At 43.9% G+C, this 18,938-nt stretch overlaps 1 protein-coding gene across 5 annotated transcripts in view; it reads right to left on the reverse strand.

Annotated features, from left to right (window-relative positions):
• LOC147441724 (putative E3 ubiquitin-protein ligase LIN-1) overlaps nt 1-18,938 on the reverse strand; it is a 56,656-nt gene that overhangs the window by 33,947 nt on the left and 3,771 nt on the right. For 3 of the 5 annotated variants that reach the window (XR_015184334.1, XM_086483264.1, XM_086483263.1), the window contains exons 7-11: nt 18,645-18,914; nt 18,218-18,527; nt 17,644-17,765; nt 17,436-17,558; nt 17,218-17,349 (exon numbers count right to left, since the gene is read on the reverse strand). Coding sequence is in view for 2 of the 5 variants with exons in the window: in XM_086483264.1 (XP_086339390.1) it covers nt 17,218-17,349; nt 17,436-17,558; nt 17,644-17,765; nt 18,218-18,527; nt 18,645-18,914 (957 nt within the window). In the remaining 3 variants the exon portion in view is untranslated. The remainder of the gene's footprint in view (nt 1-17,217; nt 17,350-17,435; nt 17,559-17,643; nt 17,766-18,217; nt 18,528-18,644; nt 18,915-18,938) is intronic. The other 2 variants (XR_015184336.1, XR_015184335.1) reach the window with 1 other exon arrangement.

Here is an 18,938-nt window from a genome sequence, read left to right on the forward strand (position 1 = left end):
GTGGGCGACAAACCAAATTCAGATGCAAGTGAGCTTTGCAGAGCATGGGGAAAGGTCAGGGATCAAACAGTGCTTATCTTCTTTGATCCAGGTGCCAAAGCCAACTTCATTTCCCCAGAATTGGCTTCAAAGTTGGGAATCAGACCTGAAGAGATGGGGTATACAGCAGAGGCAGGTTTGGCATGTCCTGGCCATACAGAGGTTGTGACACCCATCATTGGAAAGTTGCGTCTACATATCCAGTCCTATGTAGATGCTGAAGAATTTTACATCATGCCACTGGACGGATGTGATGTGTTGTTAGGTATTCCTTGGTTGTTTCGTGTACAGGGAATCATGGATGCCTACAACAAAAAGATCACTGTACAGAGCAGGGGAAAGACTCACATTCTGGATGTAAAGCTTAAAGGGGAGTCTATTCCTACTGTATCAGCTTCTGCTATTACTTCTGTAATGAAAAAGCATCTTTCTGCGTACTTGGTTTTTGCACGTGAAGTGTCAGATTGTGATGAATCAAATTTATCTATGCTAGATAAAGAAAGGTCAATGTTTTTACAACAGTATAGTGACTGCTTTTCCGATTCATTACCGTCTCAATTACCGCCAGAGAGACCCGAGGACCATGCGATAGATTTGGTGCCAGGCAGTAGCCCACCAAATAAGCCTCCGTACAGGGTTAGTGCGGCTCAGTAGAAAGAGATAATGGGCCAAGTACAGGAGTTGTTAGAAAAGGGGCTGATTCAGCCCAGTTCATCTCCATTCTGTTCTCCAGTGTTGTTGGTGCAGAAAAAGGATGACTCATGGCGTATGTGCATCGACTACCGTGCACTGAACAAGAATACCATCAAGAATAGGTTCCCTATACCTAGAATTGATGATATTATGGACAAATTAGAAGGAGCAGCTATGTTTAGCAGGATAGATCTAAAGAGTGGGTACCATCAGATCCGCATTAGATCAGAGGATGTGCACAAGACTGCTGTTAGAACGACGTTTGGCCTTTACGAATTTTTAGTGATGCCCTTTGGTCTCACAAATGCTCCTGCTACGTTCAATAGGATGATGGACAGAATTTTCCATCCACACCAGCAGTTTGTTGGTACATTCTTTGATGACATGATAGTCTACTCAAAGAATGAAGAGGAGCATAGGCATCACTTGGCCATTGTGTTCGAAGAGCTACGCAGTCATAGGTTGCTCATCAATGCAAAGAAAAGTGAGTTTTTTCTGGAAGAGATTCACTTTCTGGGACACATTGTCTCAAAGGATGGTGTCAGAATGGCTCCTGCAAAAGTTGAAGCGATCAAGTCATGGCCAAATTTGAAGACGGTGCATGATGTCCGAAGCTTTTTGGGACTATGCTCCTATTACAGAAGGTTTATCCGAAATTTCGCTGAGATTGCTTCACCTTTACATGCTCTTCAAAAGAAGGCAGTCACCTTTAGATGGACACAGAAAGAGATTTCAGCTTTTAATCTCTTGAAGGAAAAGATGACTTCAGATCCAGTCATTGTGTTGCCAGATCTTAGGAAGTCATTTGTGGTCCAGTGTGATGCCTGCGGTAGTAGCATTGGTGCAGTGCTAATGCAAGATGGCAGGGTAGTAGCCTATGAGAGCAGAATTTTGCAAGGGCCAGAGATGACCATGCAGGTCTATGAGAAAGAGTTACTGGCTGTGATTCATGCGCTCTTAAGTTGGAAACACTACCTGCTAGGTGCAGATTTCATTGTCCAAACGGATCATCAGACCTTGCGATACTTCTTGACACAGACAAAGTTATCTGAGAAGCATATGCGATGGGCAAATATCTTGTCCATGTTCCATTTTCAGATTGTGCATGTGGAAGGCAAGAAGAACGTTGTGGCTGATGCCTTGTCAAGGAAGCCACAAATTTCAGCTGTGTCGATTCCTTATCATCATGAACTTGATGATATGAGAGAACAGTATGCAAATGATGAAGATTTTGCAAGGGTCTTCGAGCAACTAATGGATGGACAACGTCATGAACACTATCTTCTCAAAGATGGGTTCATGATGATGCATGGCAGATTGTGTGTCACAAAGCCATTGCGACGCAAAGTTATGGAAGAGAGTCATGTCCCACCGTATGCAGGGCATCGTGGTATCAATGCTACAGTTAAAGCGGTTGAGACATTCTTCTATTGGCCTACATTGAGAAGGGATGTGGATGCTTTTGTGTGAGAATGCCTAATATGCCAAAAGGTCAAGTTTGACAGGCAAAAGGCACCAGGGGTATTGCAACCACTACCTATTCCAGATAAACCATGGGAAAGTATTGCTATGGATTTTATCTTTGATCTTCCGAGAACGCAGACAGAAAACGATGGTATTTAGACCATTATTTGCAGATTCAGCAAACAGGCTCATTTTATTCCTGTCAGGAAGAAGATAAAGCCAGATCAGATGGCACGCTTGTTTATGAGCAATATTTTCACGTATCATGGCATGCCACAGTCGATTGTTAGCGACCGTGATCCACGCATGACAAGTTTGTTCTGGAGAGGTTTGTTTGAGAATATGGGCACCACGCTCAAATTCTCTTCGTCATTTCATCCTCAAATAGATGGGCAGTCAGAAGAGGCAAATTCTATTGTCCTAGATCTGCTGAAGTGTTATGTGTCAGAGCATAAAGGAAAGTGGGAGCAGTATTTGCAATTGGTGGAGTATGCATACAATAATACAGTGCATTCATCAACTGGCAAGGCACCCTTTGAGATAGTTGAAGGTGGCAAGAAAGTTCCTCCCATACTGCATACAAAGGACAAGATATTTGAAGCAGATAAGTATGTTCAGGACATGGATGAAATGTACAAGAAGGTCAAAGTGGCCTTAGAAAGGACTCAGGCAAAGCAAAAGAAAGCAGCTGATCGTCACCGTCGTGAAGTGGTATATTCACTTGGTGATTGGGTGCTTTTACGCTTTGAAAAGGCAAGGTTAAAGAAGATGAAGGGCAAGGAAAGACTGTTTCCAAAGCTCAGCATGCGTTACTATGGGCCTTTTCAAGTGTGCGACATAATCAGTGATGTTGCGTATAGGCTAAAATTGCTTGACAGTTGGAAGATTCACAATGCGTTTCATGTGAGTCTTCTCAGACCCTATGTGGGTGATGTGCCAGAAGATATGCCAGCTGAAGATCAGCCGGAAGTCGAGGAACTTAACGAGATCTTGGTCCCTGAACAGATTTTGGCACACAAAGAAAGGAAAGTGAAAGGCAAGGTTGCTAGGCGTTACTTGGTAAAGTTCAGAAACTATCCACCAATGGGTGTCGATGAGGTGTTGAATACACCAGGGTTGACAATGAGCATGTATGTGTCGTACATGTGTCGACAGGTGTTGAATACATCAGTGTTGACTGTGAGCATGTACGACATAGATGCAAACGAGAACGTTTGAGATTTCAAGAGGGGGGTATGTCACCAACGTGTGACTACTATCTATCCTTTTTGTTGATTTCTTTCTTATTATCTATTTACTTTCACTTTTTGGAAACACCCCTCGGGAAATCTAACTGCCCTGCATTGCATAGCTAGTGTGGAACTGTCCAGAGGGAGTCCAGGCTTGAGAGGAGCACTAAGGTTGGACAAGGACTATGGTTAGCCAAGTGGGGTCATTGACTAGCCAAAGTGGAATCCTTTGCTACAGAGGCTATAGTTCAGTTCTGGATGTGGCCGCAGTGTACAAAGAGGGTCGGATGACCTAGAAAGATACAATGGCAGCATCTCCTAAAATTTAGGGAACTGCTATTTTGGGACCTGAAAATGTGTTGGCGTCATTACCTCCGGAATGACAAAGGGAACATTTTCTTACTTTGCCGTGAAGTCAACTGGCCAACCGGTTGGGAGATTTTTAGGCGGCAACCCCGAAACGGGAAAATGCTTGTAAATGTGCCAAGTGGCACATTCTGGTGCACTTGCCTCATGCAACTGGCGCTGAATTTAGGAGTGGGAGAGCCTCATTTTCAGATTTGTCACAGGTTAAGAGCTATAGAGTGCTTGCTTTCCCTCTTATGCACAGTGCGGTGCCAGGAGTGATGCCCTGCACGCTACGCACTGCCCTCTCTCTCCCCTTTGGCAGTATGTTATGCCCCTCTAGTGGGCTCTTCATTTGACCAATGTACAGTTGTGTGGGTTCATGCGCGATTGCCAAGGCAAGAGCCTCTTGCACAGGTACTGGATTAGCTAGCGGCTAATCCCCCGCAGGTACAGGTGAATTCGGAGAGGTTTCACGCCAGAAATCTCGTCCAATTCAAAGGGCAAGTAGCCCTACAGGTGCGGGAGCTCGAGGACTTGCTAAGGATGCGACCGGCACGCGAAACGGAGCCCAAAACAGGGAATTACAGCCTGCTGTGTATTTTTGCAGGTTTAGGGTTTTGGCCCTAAACGGACCCTAACACCCCCAGAAAGTTCGGGGACGCAAGGGGACCGCTGTACAGGTGATCTGGCGCATTTTCAGGGCTGAAAACAGAGAATTCAGCGTGCTGCAGATTCTCGCCAGGTTTTGCGAAGTGCCCGTATGCGTCGGGAAAGTCAGTCAATGCGTGGGAATACTGACTGTGAAGGGTTCTAGTACAGTTATGCTGCCGAAATCGGGCTAGAACAGTGGAAATTCAGCCGAGTTTGTGCGGGGCAGCTTGTAGGGAACCACAGCGTTTATTCCCTCTTTTGAACAATAAAGAAATACCGAAAGGGGCGCCTAAGTTAGGGGCCAATCTGGTGTCCGTCTACTCATACAGGTGCAATCTAGCAGCCTGTATCCCTCTCCCCTTTGTTGTGTCTTGAAAGTACAGGTAAAATAGACGACTAATAATGGGTGAAAGCTAAATCAAGGTTTGAAGTAAAGTCTACCGCCCTTTTTGGATTGAACAGGCCGGTTTCAGTATACTCTCGCCAAGCTCACTGCGAGCAGGGAAAACCGTCAGAGTCCAAGATGATTTAATGATGGAAAGGGTTCAAGTGATGATTAAATCTGAGCTCAGCTTTATGAGAGATGACATCAGGAAAGAGATGTACGCAAATGCAGATAGTTATAAGAATTCTATGTATGCAGATATGAGGAAAGAATTAGATAAAGCGATGCTTGGTAGGCATGATGAGATGTATTTATCTGTGAAAGGGGAGATGCAGGCTCTAATGCGTGCAGAAGTGAATGTAATGGAATGTATTATGCAGAAAAAGTTGGATGAGGCAATTACAAGCTTTGAATCTTGGAAAACCAATATGGAAAAATGCATGAAGGAAAAAGATGCAGTGATTGCAGAGCTTAAAGGGGAACTTGCAACTTGCAAAATTATGCCCAAAACGGAAGGGGGAAATCAGCCCTCGATGTTAAAGGAGCTCGAAGATATTAGGAGCAGGTAAAAACTCTACGCGAAGGAGAAGAACAAAACTCGAAAGAGGCTTCCTCATGGGCGGAGCGCCTTGTTAAAACACAGGAGAAAGTTGATGAAGCAGAAAAATGGATCGAAGGTGCAAAGAAAGGGAAGGCCCGGATGCCAGAAGCCGCACAAACTTCTACCATCATCAATATGACCATTGAGGAGGAACAGAAGAGGAGGACTAGAGCCCTCCATGTGCGTATTACTGGTATCAAAGACACAGAAAATGTAGAAGACGAAGTGAAGAAACTCTTGCAGCGCATGGGCATCCCGGAACCTATGCACACAGGTGCTTGGAGAGTAGGAAAGAAGGGAGTGGATGAGAAGGGAAACGTCAAAGAGAAAGCACTTATTTTGCGTTTCCCGAGTTTGGAAACAAGAACGGAATTCCTGAAGAAGAGACCAGCACTTAAGAAACCTGGAATATTTATGGGGGATGACCTTACTTTAGCACAAATAGCACATATGCAAGAGTTGATGCCAGAGATCAAGGCAGCAAGGGAGAAGGGAAAAATTGCCTTTTACAGAGGAGGGAAAGTAGTGGTTTTGGAAAAACGCACAGCATGACGATGCGAGACATATGGGACCACACTCCGGATGGCGGCATGGAATTGTAATGGATCATATAGGCTAGATGTGGGTGCCTTTGAAGATAGCTTCAGAGATAGAGACATTGTCTTTTACTCGGAGACACATCAAAAATCTAGACAGTTGATGCCAAGTGTGACTGGCTATTTATGGGAGAGCTTGTCGGCTAGACGCTAGATCCGAGCATGGAAGTCGAGCTTCAGGAGGGGTAGCAGTCTTATTCAAGGAAGAGTTGCAGCCGCTATTACAGATTGTCCGGAGAGATGACCAGGCGAGATACATGTGGGTGAGATTGAGAACTGAGACAGGCAGATTCTTATACATTGCTATATGTTACTTTCCCCCTAGCACATCAGTCTATACCTCACCTAGAGGGCAATCCCCTTTCTCTATACTTGATGATGACATATGGGAGTTCTCTAGAGATGGAGATATCATTCTCTTGGGAGACTTTAATGCCAGGACGGCCAACTCCCAAACGGTATTTTATGATACCTCGGAGGAGATGCTTAGAGAGATGGATATATCGGAGATGGGACTTGACAGACATTCATAGGATAAAGAGCACACAGAGTATGGGAGATATCTCATGGAGATGACAACTACGCATGGTTTGGCCATACTTAATGGTCTAGAGATTTTTCCTTCGTCTGGGGGATTCACATGCTTTCCACACAGACATGGGGCCAGTACAGTGGACTATGTCATGACTTCACCGAGCTTCATCTCTCATATTCAAGATCTCAGTGTGGGCCCTAGGCCTGTTGGAGAAGCAGCGGACCATGCTCTCCTGACTTTTTCAGTCTCTTTCTAGTATAGTGTCTCTCAGACACCACGGAGGATTGCACACACACGGTATACTTTTACACCAGAGACGGATTCAGTTTATGTGGAAGAGATTTACAGACGGATGGGGGCAGCCGAGCCTGTATATACAGTGGAGGAGATCACCACTTTATTGACGGAGATCTTGCATGGGGCAGCAGCAGAGGCATACCCACACACTCAACCAGATCAGAGAAGACGTTCTAGGAACATGCCTCAGAATAGTTGGTATGATGAGGAGTGCAGAGAGATGAGAGTTCAGATTCAGAGCGAGCTTATACTTGGAGTCATTACATATAGACAATCTCGGATTGCCCTTCGGCGTTTAGTGCGACGGAAGAAGCGGACCTTTTTAGCCCAGATGGAACGTGATTTGTATCAGCTCTTTTTGAGCCGAGATTCATGTGAGGCCTGGCGTCTCTTCCATGAGCACTCACCTCCTCCAGTGATTACCTCTCCCGAGATTTGGGGTCAATATGCAGCATCATTATATACAGTACCTGAGCAACCACCATAACCAGACCCTCTAGAGCCATGTCCAGCCACTAGTACCTTCTTTACCACTGAGATGGTGAAGAACGCCATTGACAGGATGAGGACTAGGAGAGCATATGATCATGATGGTTTGGTGGCAGAGCACTTGATACATGCTAGAGATTTACTGTCAGAGGTTCTTGCGTGGTTGTTTAACCGTGTCATGTGTGAGGGACTACCCGAGTCCTGGAGATTATCTACTATTGTACCTCTTTTCAAGGCAGGGGACCCCACAGTACCAGGGAACTACCGTACTATTATGATAGGGCACACATTGGCACGGCTGTATGCATCCATTCTTGAACAACAACTGAGTAAATGGGCAAAAAATGAGGGCATATGAGCAGCAGGGCAGGCTGGATTCAGGAGGGGTTTCTCCACTTTGGACCATATTCTTACACTCAGAGCCATTATTGAGGAGGGTCGGGCACATGGGAGACGGATGTATTGTTGCTTTGTGGACTTCCGCAAGGCATTTGACACAGTGCCGAGGGCCAGATTGATGCACAGCCTACTGAAGTTGGGAGTACCCACAGAGATCATATGGGGGATCATGGATTTATACGGCTCAGTGATTGGCCAGGTACGCACTCCTGAGGGGATTTCTGACATTGTTCATTCCACTATTGGAGTGAAACAGGGGTGTCCTTTGTCCCCTACACTTTTTGGTATGTATGTAGATGAGGTCTCTGACTACATTGACAGAGAGGGTGACAGAGGCGCTCAGCTGGCAGGGACATGGATCCCTTTATTATTATATGTTGATGATATTGTGTTAATGTCAGAGTCACCAGAGGGCATGCAAAGACATTTGGATGCATTGCACAACTTTGCAGAGGATAGTGGACTGTCTGTGAACCTTGGTAAAACCAAGGTTATGGTGTTTAACACCACACCATAGTGGGTCAAGAGATCGGCACCTACACTCGTATATGACCAGGACACTGTGGAGTACACAGATGAATATACATATCTGGGGGTGGTATTCACAGGACCGAGGTTTACCCTCAGGAGAGCAGCAGAGACTAGACTATCCAGAGCCTATGTGGCATTAGGAGGGCTAGAGAGGATGTGTTCGCAGGTTCAGTTTCAAGAACCACGAACAAAACTATGGCTCTTTGATACTTTGGTTGCTTCAGCTATGCTTTATGGGGTCCAAGTTTGGGGACCATCTGTGAATCATGACAGTTGGAGGAACATGGAGAGACCCTTGGTATTTATGATATCCTGGATGATTAGAGCCAAGGCCTCCGTACCACATGCGATCGAGCGGAGGTAGCCACCCCTCCTATTGAGATTGAGGCTCTTACTAGATCAGTGTCCTTTATGCACAGTCTATGGGATACACATAGAGGCAGATATACTAGATTGGCTCTTGAGTCTTCTAGACAGTTAGCGATGCAAGGAGATGCATCATGTTGGTATGCGCAGATGACCTCATGGTTTCAGAGGCATGGTCTCAGCATGGATAGATTGCCTCCCTTTCAGTATTCCCTGGATGCACCCTCCTTGCCAGTCACACGGACGGAGATCACTAGACTCATTCGTCAGGATCTTATATAGTTGGACACCACGAGGACATGGGTAGAGCCGATACAGGAGTTGGGCACGAAGATGGCTTTCTACAAAGAGCACCTTCTCCAACTTTCAGGGGATGGGTTTATGACTCGTCCGAACTACATGGACACTCATTTATCTCATGGTCTGCGATGTGCTATTGGTCAGATTCGCACATCCTCACACCAGTTGGAGATTGAGACGGGTAGATTCAGAGGGATACCACCAGAGTCTAGGATATGTCAACTATGAGGCAGAGAGCCAGAGACAGAGCTACACTACATATGCCACTGCACTGTGTATTATGAGATACGAGGGCGCTTCCATTGCTTATTCAGGGAGGGTTTTGGACCCCTAGATAGAGTCATGAGGTATCAGGACCAGAGATGCCTTGGCTTATATCTACTTGAGCTACACCGACATAGAGACAGTCTGTTGGGGAGACATGGAGTACGACAGTCGCAGAGACAGATCACAGATTTCTTTGGATCGAGGGAGCCAAGAGACCAACCACCAGCACAGGGTTGTACCCGCATTCATACCAGAGACACCCTCATTGACAGGGCGATTGAGCTCGGGAGATCGAGACGACCACGACCGAGACACAGGAGCGCACTACATCGACGGAGACTCCAGCAGAGGATCAGAGGCATTCTAGCACGACACCCAGATTGTCATTGAGGGCCTATTCTACATTTTCACATTTCACATTTCACACTTCATTTCAGTTTTCATTTTTACTTTCAGTACTTTTTGTACTTGTACTTCAGACATTGTATTAGATTCACCACTTTGTATCTGATGGTCTCATAGGTCATTTTGGCCTTTTGAAGACGTTAATATAACATTTCATTTCTGTGAGAGTGAGCAGCGGAAAGAGTGTGAGCCACGGGCGTCGAAAACGCTGGAGAGAGAGAGAGAGAGAGAGAGAGAGAGAGAGAGAGAGAGAGAGAGAGAGAGAGATAGTTCTATTATCGTCCTGGGAGGTCAAATATGACCTATGGGACCAAATGAACATGTCACGTGGTGTGAGTGGAGTTCATAAGTGACTCTCGATGCTCAAAAATGGCTGAAATGAGCGTCGCAATAGAGAGTCCACATCGTGGTTGGGAGAGGAAGGTATGTAGGGAGAGCTCATGGCTGAATATATGGGGAAAAGAGGACCTAATGTGGTCAAAAGCTGAGCACTCAAGTAGTGTGTGGTACTCACTCTCTCGCACTTGACGAGGGCATAAGGTGCAAAGTCGATGACACTCCTCGCCAGTGCCCCAACGTCCTGTCTCGCAGCGTAGAGAATGGGAGCTAAGACGAATGGAGGCAATGGTGCGGATCGCACTCAACGGGATGGGCTCAAGGATGTAGGAATGGGTTCGGTTACCTCGTTCCGAGAAGAAGAGAGATTTGTAGTTTGGGGCAACGTGTGTGGTGTAATGGCTGAAGCGAGAACCTCCAGATTTCTCCCAAGCCATGATACATTGGCGTTGTAAGAAGGCCTCATTAACTTGGGAGTCGATCGACGCATCCTTGACCAAGTGACATGCATCCCATCTTCCAAACCATTTCTTGATATCAAGCATCCACCCCGAACTTAGTATTTTGCTCTTGCATGTCTTTTGAACCTTTTGACTTGCTTCATATGCGATTCTAGGAAGTCGATGCAAAGGGCTACGTTGTGTCTTACGCATGTACTCCACAACCCTTTCCATGCCCAAGACCTCAATGGGAAGCGATCCGGACTCAAGAAGTAAGAGCATGTAGGGTGTTTGTGTCTTGACTTGGAGAAAGTTGGTGAGAAAACGCTTTTGGACATTCTCAAACTCTTTCCAAGTAGACTTCCCGATGCTTCCACCCCACACCTCCACTCCATAAAGAAGCACCGGTGTCACCAATGTGTCAAAGAGGTACTTTTTGAGAGCCCAACACTTGATCTCTCCTGCATTGCACATGTTCTCAAATGCATAATAAGCCCTCTTTCCGGCTTCCAAGCGACGCATTGCACAATCCTTCCATTTATGATTGGATGGAACCTCAAGGCCAAGGTACTTGAAGTGATCTACCACTTCAAGTTTCTCATTGTTGTATACAATGCATGGATTTTCGTCATTGAGGGTCTTTACAAGCATAACCTTGGTTTTGGATCCATTCACGATCAGCCCGCTATGTAGGCAAAAGCGTTCCAAGACACTCATAAGCTTTTGTGCATCTTCTAAGGTATGTGCCAAGAGCACTACATCATCGGCATAAAGCAAAAGCATGATCACCGCATTTCCAATCTTAACCTCTTCTATGCCTTCTTGCTGCATAAAATCAAGAACCATGTATTCCAATTCATCAATGAGTAGCCCAAAGAGGGTTGGGGAAAGTGGGCATCCTTGTTTGACACCAATAGTGCTTGCAAAAAATTCTGAAATTCCATCTCCCATACGTAATCGACATATCACTTTTTGGTAGATGCGAAAGACTGCATGCATAAATTCTCTCGGCACTTGAAGGCTTTGCATACGTCTCCAAATATTTCCTCGCGGTACCATGTCAAAAGCTTTCTTGAAATCCACAAAGCAACAATACAACTTTTTTCCTTTCAATCGAGACGCTTCCATAAGAACTCGAAGAGTGACAAGGTGATCAATAGTGCTATGATGCTTTCGAAAACCTGCTTGGCCAAGCGCACGTTTGCCATTCTTTTCAGCCCATTCACTTATCTTCATCTCCATGATACATCCAAATAACTTTGCCATCAAAGAACCAACCATTATAGTGCGATAGTTGTTCACATTGTTTACATCTCCTCCTTTGTGCAAAGGTTTGATCCAATTTGCACTCCAATCATGAGGCATGCCATACTGAAGTGCAAGGTTAAACATATCGCATATCCAATATCGTGTTTTCTTGCTTGTCCATTTAATCATTTCAGCCTTGACACCTTGAAGGTCACTTGCCTTGCGAGTAGCAAGTTTCTCAAGCGCACGGCATACATCTTCAATGGTAAAGAAGGGAGACATAAATGGAAGGGAGCTACAACTCTCCATCTTATCAACATTGGGTTGCTCATAGAGGTTCTTACAATGCATATACATATCCTCAAGAGTCAAGTCACCAAAGCTCTCAACGCGCTTGCCTTTTAGATTTTGCCAAAACTTGCCACATGCATGTGCTTTCTCTTGTGCTAAAAGAAGTTGTTTTTCGACTTCCCACCTTCTCCTCTTCTTTTGAACAAGTGCTTTGTATGTGTGTGAACATTCCAAGTAAACTTCCTTGTCTTTGATTGCATCCAATCTTAGCAAGTGTTTTCGGGCTTGACTACATTCCATGTCAAACCATTTCTTCTTGGTGCTACCCTTCTTAGACCTTTTGCAAGACATGTGTTTCGCCGAAAAGCATTCCTTCGCACAAGAGAAAATTACTTCTTTGAAAACTTTCCACTTGCATTCTAATGTTGGGCTTCCTTGATGCTCTATCATGCTTAACATTTGGTCCACCATATCAGCATATATAAGTGCTCGTTTGAAGTCTAGACGTAGGTACAAATGATTCACATCATGATTGGAGGCTACATGCTCGGGCCGTTTACCACACTTGAGGTCAATACATAACATCCTATGATCCGATTCCGGATTCCATTCACCAAGTGTAAAGCTTTGTATGCATTCTAGAGTGGCTTCTGAGAACAACATATAGTCAATCACGCTAGCACCATTGTGCTTTCTACATGTAAAGTCATTGGTGCCTTGCCATAGAGATACACCATTTGCAATGAGCATTCCGATACTATTGCACATATGTAGAAGTGACTTTCCATAGTGATCCACTTCTTTTGCATCATTAGAACTTTGATTATACATGTATGAGTCATCCACTCTTCTTGATACATGCGGCATGTCGACTTGTTGTGTGTCGTGTTGTAACATATTTGTGCGAGCATTCATGTCTCCAAAAACAATGACTTCACCTTGATCCTTGTAATAAGCAATGTCTTCCTCTAGTTCAACAAAGGGCTGATCTCTATCCATATTCAAGCGAGCATAAAAGTTGGAGTCATAGTGAGGAATGTAGCAGCCGGCCACAAACATGACTTGACCATTTGGTGGGCTGATTTTCAGCCATAAGTAGCGTTTATACTTATCTTCTTTGACAATGGAAACATCTTTCAAACCCTTTTTGGTCATACATGCTATGCCTCCTTGGCCTCTTCGTTGCTTTGCATTTTTGGCCCACATCAAAGAATGTACATCGTATTTGTCAAATCCAAGAATTCGTTGCGCATCATGCTCCCATGTTTCGACAAGAAGTATCACATCGGAGTCATTGGTAAGCTCATCAATGCCAATTCCCGCATTCCATGGATACCCGTTACAATTCCAAAAGCTTATTCGCAAGCGTGAGTTGGTCTCATAGATCATGTGTCCCTATTTGTTGGGTGGACTTGCATCCTCCTCAAGTGCCTTTTCTTCTTGAGATGACACCTTAACCTTCTTGCTTCTTTCCTCGTATGCTTTGCGACGTACATTTTGTTGCATAAGAGTGCGATCCTCATATACATTACAACCCGTTCCTTTGAGGTAGATCCAACCATTGTCAAGGATGATCTTTCTCTTTACCTCATCAGCCATGGTACATACAATAGGTCTTTCTCCCGAGCGAGGGACTCCTTGTTTTCCAACTCGATGTGCACCATAAGCCATGATTCCTGACATGCCAAAGTGTGTAGCAAAAAACTCTTCAATAGCAACCGCAAGAGATTGGGGTGTTTCCATGCTTTCCTCCTTGATTCCACGAATGACGATGTTCTTTGAGCGTTTTTGTCGTTCTTGCAATTCTTGAGTGTCCACATTCTCTACATTCTTTGCTTGGACAACGGCTTGCGTGATAGGAGATGTAGAAACCACATTATCCTTACATATATCAGCCCATGATTTGGATGCATTTCTCATCTCACATACATCATGTCGTATTGTATCTATCGTTTCCTCTTTCAATACATAATCACTCTCAACTTTGCTCAAGCGCTCTTTCACTACATTCATGTCCACAAGAGAGCGTTTACATTCTTGAACTTCATTCTCAAGATGCATCAAGCGCGTTGTTTGCATTTCAAGAACCTTCTTGAGGTGCTCATTCTCCACAACGAGAACTCTTAAAGTACCATTTTCCATTGCAAGTGCGCGCAACTCTTCACCTTGCTTGTTGACGGTTTCTTGTAACAAGATCAAGTAAGCCATGATCATTGCTTCCGTTGTTGTAGACGATGTGGTTGGATTAGCATCCAAATTCCTTGGAGATTTTGCATCATTCTCCATGGCGAGTGTGGCTTTTCCACCCTTGCGAGTTTTGTCTGACATTGCCTTCAAGTCGGCAACAAAAACGCAAAGTTTTGACAGTTTTTTCAGTTCTGAGATGCTGTTATAGCAAAGCCTTCCATTACACAGAAAAATTGTGTCTTTACATCAATGCATAGAGGGGTTCGTGCTCTTCGATTGAGGCTATAGATCACCTAAATCGGAGTTCGGATGAGCAAGTTATGGTCAAAAGAGTGAACTGCTGTCTACTAGGTCAGAGCACAAGTGCTCTGCAAATGATGCTTCGCCATTTTGTACGGCTAGTGATTGTCCCGGGTTGGCCACCCATCGCAAATCATGTAGATTGCATGGGCGGACACTCTTAACACGTGTCCGGCCGGTCATTTTCTGAGCTTGGCTGGGTGCACACATTTTTAGCCATTTTTGGGCGCGCCGAAAATGCTGCTCACTCTCGCAGTCTCTTGAGCGAAGGGTCGTGACCATCCAAGCGTAAGGGCTCTCCTTGGCATGGTACTTTGCGTATCTGCAACTAGGGGTAGATGTAATACTATAACATAGTCACAATCGTGACATTGTGAACTGATCATGTCCTCAAGGCATGGCACTTCCCTATACTCCATGTGCCAGCATTCGTTCACCCCATCACTCCCAAGGGGATTGTTACCATACATAAGTGGTAGTGATGTGTGTGAACACACTTAGGACCGCCGGGGAATTTTTTCCCTTACTGGGAGGTTTTTTTCCCCGTGCATTGTATATGCGCCCATCACTCTAGGGCTATCTTATCTTTCATTGTGCCCTAAGCAATACATACTCTCTGTTGCGTGCCTTGAGCTTCTTCATCTTCTCCAAGCTATGTGTGCTTCCCTGCAACTCTATTTCCAACAAATTTGATTGTGGAACTGTATGGTGTAATTCATGCCAAAGAATGTGTTGTGGTCATTGGCATGTATGTATGGAGGCAGTGTCTACTCAAGAATAGGATTGACTTTTTTCAAGTAAAATCGCGGGTGATTACTTTTCCTTTAAGAGGCGCTTACACAGAACTACTTACATGGATCTTGTAAAAAGCGGCATAAATTCCAATTGTTGATGTGGCAGATATGACAGCTGACCATAGAGCTTTTCGGTGAGCAACTTTTAGCAGTTGACTTTTTGAAGAGCTTTTAAAATATTAAAAGAGAGTTGGCTTTTAATCGTGAAAAGCAAGAGCCTATAAAAGAATGCCTTGACGGAGTCACTCCCACTTCAGGCAGTTGCAGAACTCGAGAGTGCTACTCCTGATAGTTGTACTATTTGTCAATATAAAAGAAATATCGAAAGGGGCACCAAGGTTTTGAGGCAAATGCTTCTAGAAGTGGAACTCCCTCTACAGTGTGATCTTTGCATAAGTGCTATAGTTGTCCTTTTATTTGCTATATATAAAAATATGATGCTTCAAGACAATCCTCTTATAAGAGGATATAGAATATGTAGATGAAGATGTCTTCTAGACACAAGGTCTATTTGGAACAACGGATGAATGTCCGAAGTACACCGAGTTTCCAATCAGTTTCTATCATAAGAATTACCTGACTAGAAGAGATGGTTTGCAATTTCAATGAAATCTTTATATTCGGATTTCAGGTGTGCTATAGAAAGGTAGTTTAATAGCATTTAGCTTGAGGCTGTTAACCATTTGTCTTAGAAGAGAGATTTACTGTATTCTGTATATCATCGGCCTCATAGGTCACATTGGCCTTTTGCAGACATTAAATACATTCTTCCTTTCCTTCTTTCTATCTCTCTCCCTAAGAATCCTTCACCGCTTGATCTCTCTCTATCTTCTCCACAAGAACAAAAAACTTTCCTAAAAAGGAACCAAATTTAGGAAATTGTATTTGTGGAATATGAGATGTATTAGTTATGTTTTATCATCCACTCCAAATGACATGCAAAGAGAGGTGGATGTGTAGGTTAAGAAGTTGAAAATTGACAGAGGCATATATGAGGAAGAAGACACTCCAACCCTCTTTGGATACTTCCGTCAATAATGGCCTTTCTCTCCACAATGGAAATCCATCATCTTCTCATGTCAAAGCAAAACCATGTCTCCACGTTTGCAAATCATGTAAAGGATACCACCATATATTAGGAGGATAGTGCCTCATGTAAGATAAATTGAAAGAATGACCACTTCTTTAGATTGCGGCACCTTATTGTATGGATTTCTTGCTAGTCTCTAGAGTCTAAATTGTATCACTTACTTTGTAGCCTCTTATTTGTCAAGACTCAATGCAAACTCGTTGACCCTCTGCTCTTAGTTTTTCTTTCTTTCAACTTCCTTCTGAACATGTACACTGAATGCACATGTGTGTACATGTGCATTTATTACTCTCTCACTTGTCAAGAATCTTCTGGTATTAAATTAGAATGTTTTAAGGTATACTTCTCCATATTGAGTAACAATGTGCCCCCCGTTTGATGCCTTTGACCTGGGCCATGTACCCATCTCCTTCCCATAATCCATTCCAGTTACACATTCCATGTAAATATGCTTTGCAGCACATGGCATTGGCAGTTTCCTTTAGTTCAGTGCATTGGCAACACCTCACCATCTTTGAGGCTCACAAGCCTCCCTCTACATTCCTTATGATCAGCAGTGAATGCATCCAGTATTTCTTGATACTCTCAGAAACCTCAATGAAAATAAAGTGGTTCCCTTCATAAATGCATTCTATTCCTTACAAGCCCATAGATCGCCCATGAGGTGTTTAATCTATGCCTTTGAATCCTGTACATAACTTGCCAGAAAAAATCTGTTTCTCAAAATTATCAATTGAAGTTAGTAGGTTGTGAACTTTAGGCTTAAAACTTGTGTTCAGGACAATAAACCAGTTTTTTTTTTTTTTTGCCAAAAGCGTTAGGGCCATTGTTCGTGGCACACGGGAAACTTGCAAGTTTGCAACTGCCATGATAAAAGCAATGCCTAGATAATAAAAACCAGTACATTGTTTCAGAGGGCACCAAATCTGAGCATACCTTCACAGTCTTGTCGAGTGAGCCGCTGTACAGCTTGTCACCCGTGTGAGCAACAAATAAACATGTTACAGATTTCTGATGCTCTTTAAGGTCTTGAATCAAAATAAGGTTCTTCTTCCTACAATCCCAAACCTGAACATACAAAAAATTCTCATCAAAATTATGGCTTTAAAATCTCGTGTTGTCTAGAAAATAGGTTATCTACTGTATTTATAAACCTTCATACTTCCATCTGAATGCCCACTAAAAAGCCTTCCTGCAATCTGAGCAAGACACCTGACCTCTCCATTCACCCCTGCATCAATGGGAGGAGCTATTTCCTCATGGGCCCAAAGTTCAGGCTGCAACACGGCACACACAGCAAGAAGTAAACACGAGCTTTAATTAACAATATAATGCAATGATAAAATGTTATGTAGGACCCACCACATTTACAAGAGGACTGCTAATTAGTTTCTTCAGTATTGTGCTTGCCATTTTTGATGAGCTTCTGAGCTGCCTCAAAGGTCCACTTATGTCATTTGCACGCTGTACAAGTTCTTGCAGTCCTACATCCATCAGTCCAGCCCAACCAATCATTCCGGGCTAATGAAGCTCAAATTGCAGAGTTCTAGGCCCATATGAGAGGTGTTTGCAGAGGCTTTGAGATGATATGATTAATGCAAGCTAATGGTGATTAAAAAACTAACTTGTGATGCAAAATAGGAAAAATGCAACCCCATATACAACAAAAAAGATGCAAATCACCCCCTGCTTAATACAATTAATCAAGCAACCAGTTGAGCATTTTAAATTGATTTAAATGAGATCAATTACAGATTAATCAAGGGGTTTTTATTGGCAACTGGGATTATAAGAAATGCACTCACTAGCTAGGCCTAGTTCCCAATTAATCAAGAGATTAACATTCCATGAAGATTAGGGGATAGGGAAATAAAGTCTGTCCTTGATGTATCAAATAGGGAAATAAATTCTGTCCTTGCTGCGGAATGGCATTTACCTGAGTCATCAACAAAACTGTGCAAAGCAAGGACTGCTAAAGCCTTCTCCTCAGTAACTTTAGACAATTTGAGGATGCGAATATACTCTGGCATCAAAATCTTGCATGCTTTATCTTGGACACCAGTATCGGGCAATAAGGGCAACATGTGCACAAGCCAAGTTGAAGCTATGTTACATGGTTTTGATAATGCCACAGGTTGGCTCTTCATCCCTTTATAAAGACCTTCAAATATCAAGCCATTTTCAAAATTAACAAGAGCTCCTGCGACACGTCTCTCCCATTCCATGCAAGCCTTCTCCTCCTCTACCTGCAACAATTTTCAATCACCGTTAAAATATTTGTGAGAACATATGCAACAAGCTTGCATCCAGTTCCTGATTTTCACAGATTCAGCTTCAGAAATAGGCAAGATTCCAGTCCCTACTCTATTTTCCTGCAGGATGCCGTCTGGCACAGCTGGTTTTTGTAGTGATTGTTCCTCCTTCAACACGGCTTTGAGCCCTTGCTCAAGCCCGGCCGACTTCAGCAGGGAGAGCTCCAAAAGAGATCTTCCAGAAGAAGAGAACCTGCTACCTAAGCAAACGAGCGTTTCAGCTGCTGCAACTTGTGAACTGAGCATATCCTTGTTACAAAGCGCTTCTATGAGTGCCTCAATCGCCTCTTCCCGGTACATACTGCCCTTTTTGGGCTTTATCTGAAGTACCAAGCGGATGAGCAT

Source organism: Adiantum capillus-veneris, chromosome 15 (genome assembly GCF_014529385.1).
Source record: "Adiantum capillus-veneris isolate H3 chromosome 15, ASM1452938v2, whole genome shotgun sequence".
NCBI lineage: Eukaryota > Viridiplantae > Streptophyta > Polypodiopsida > Polypodiales > Pteridaceae > Adiantum > Adiantum capillus-veneris.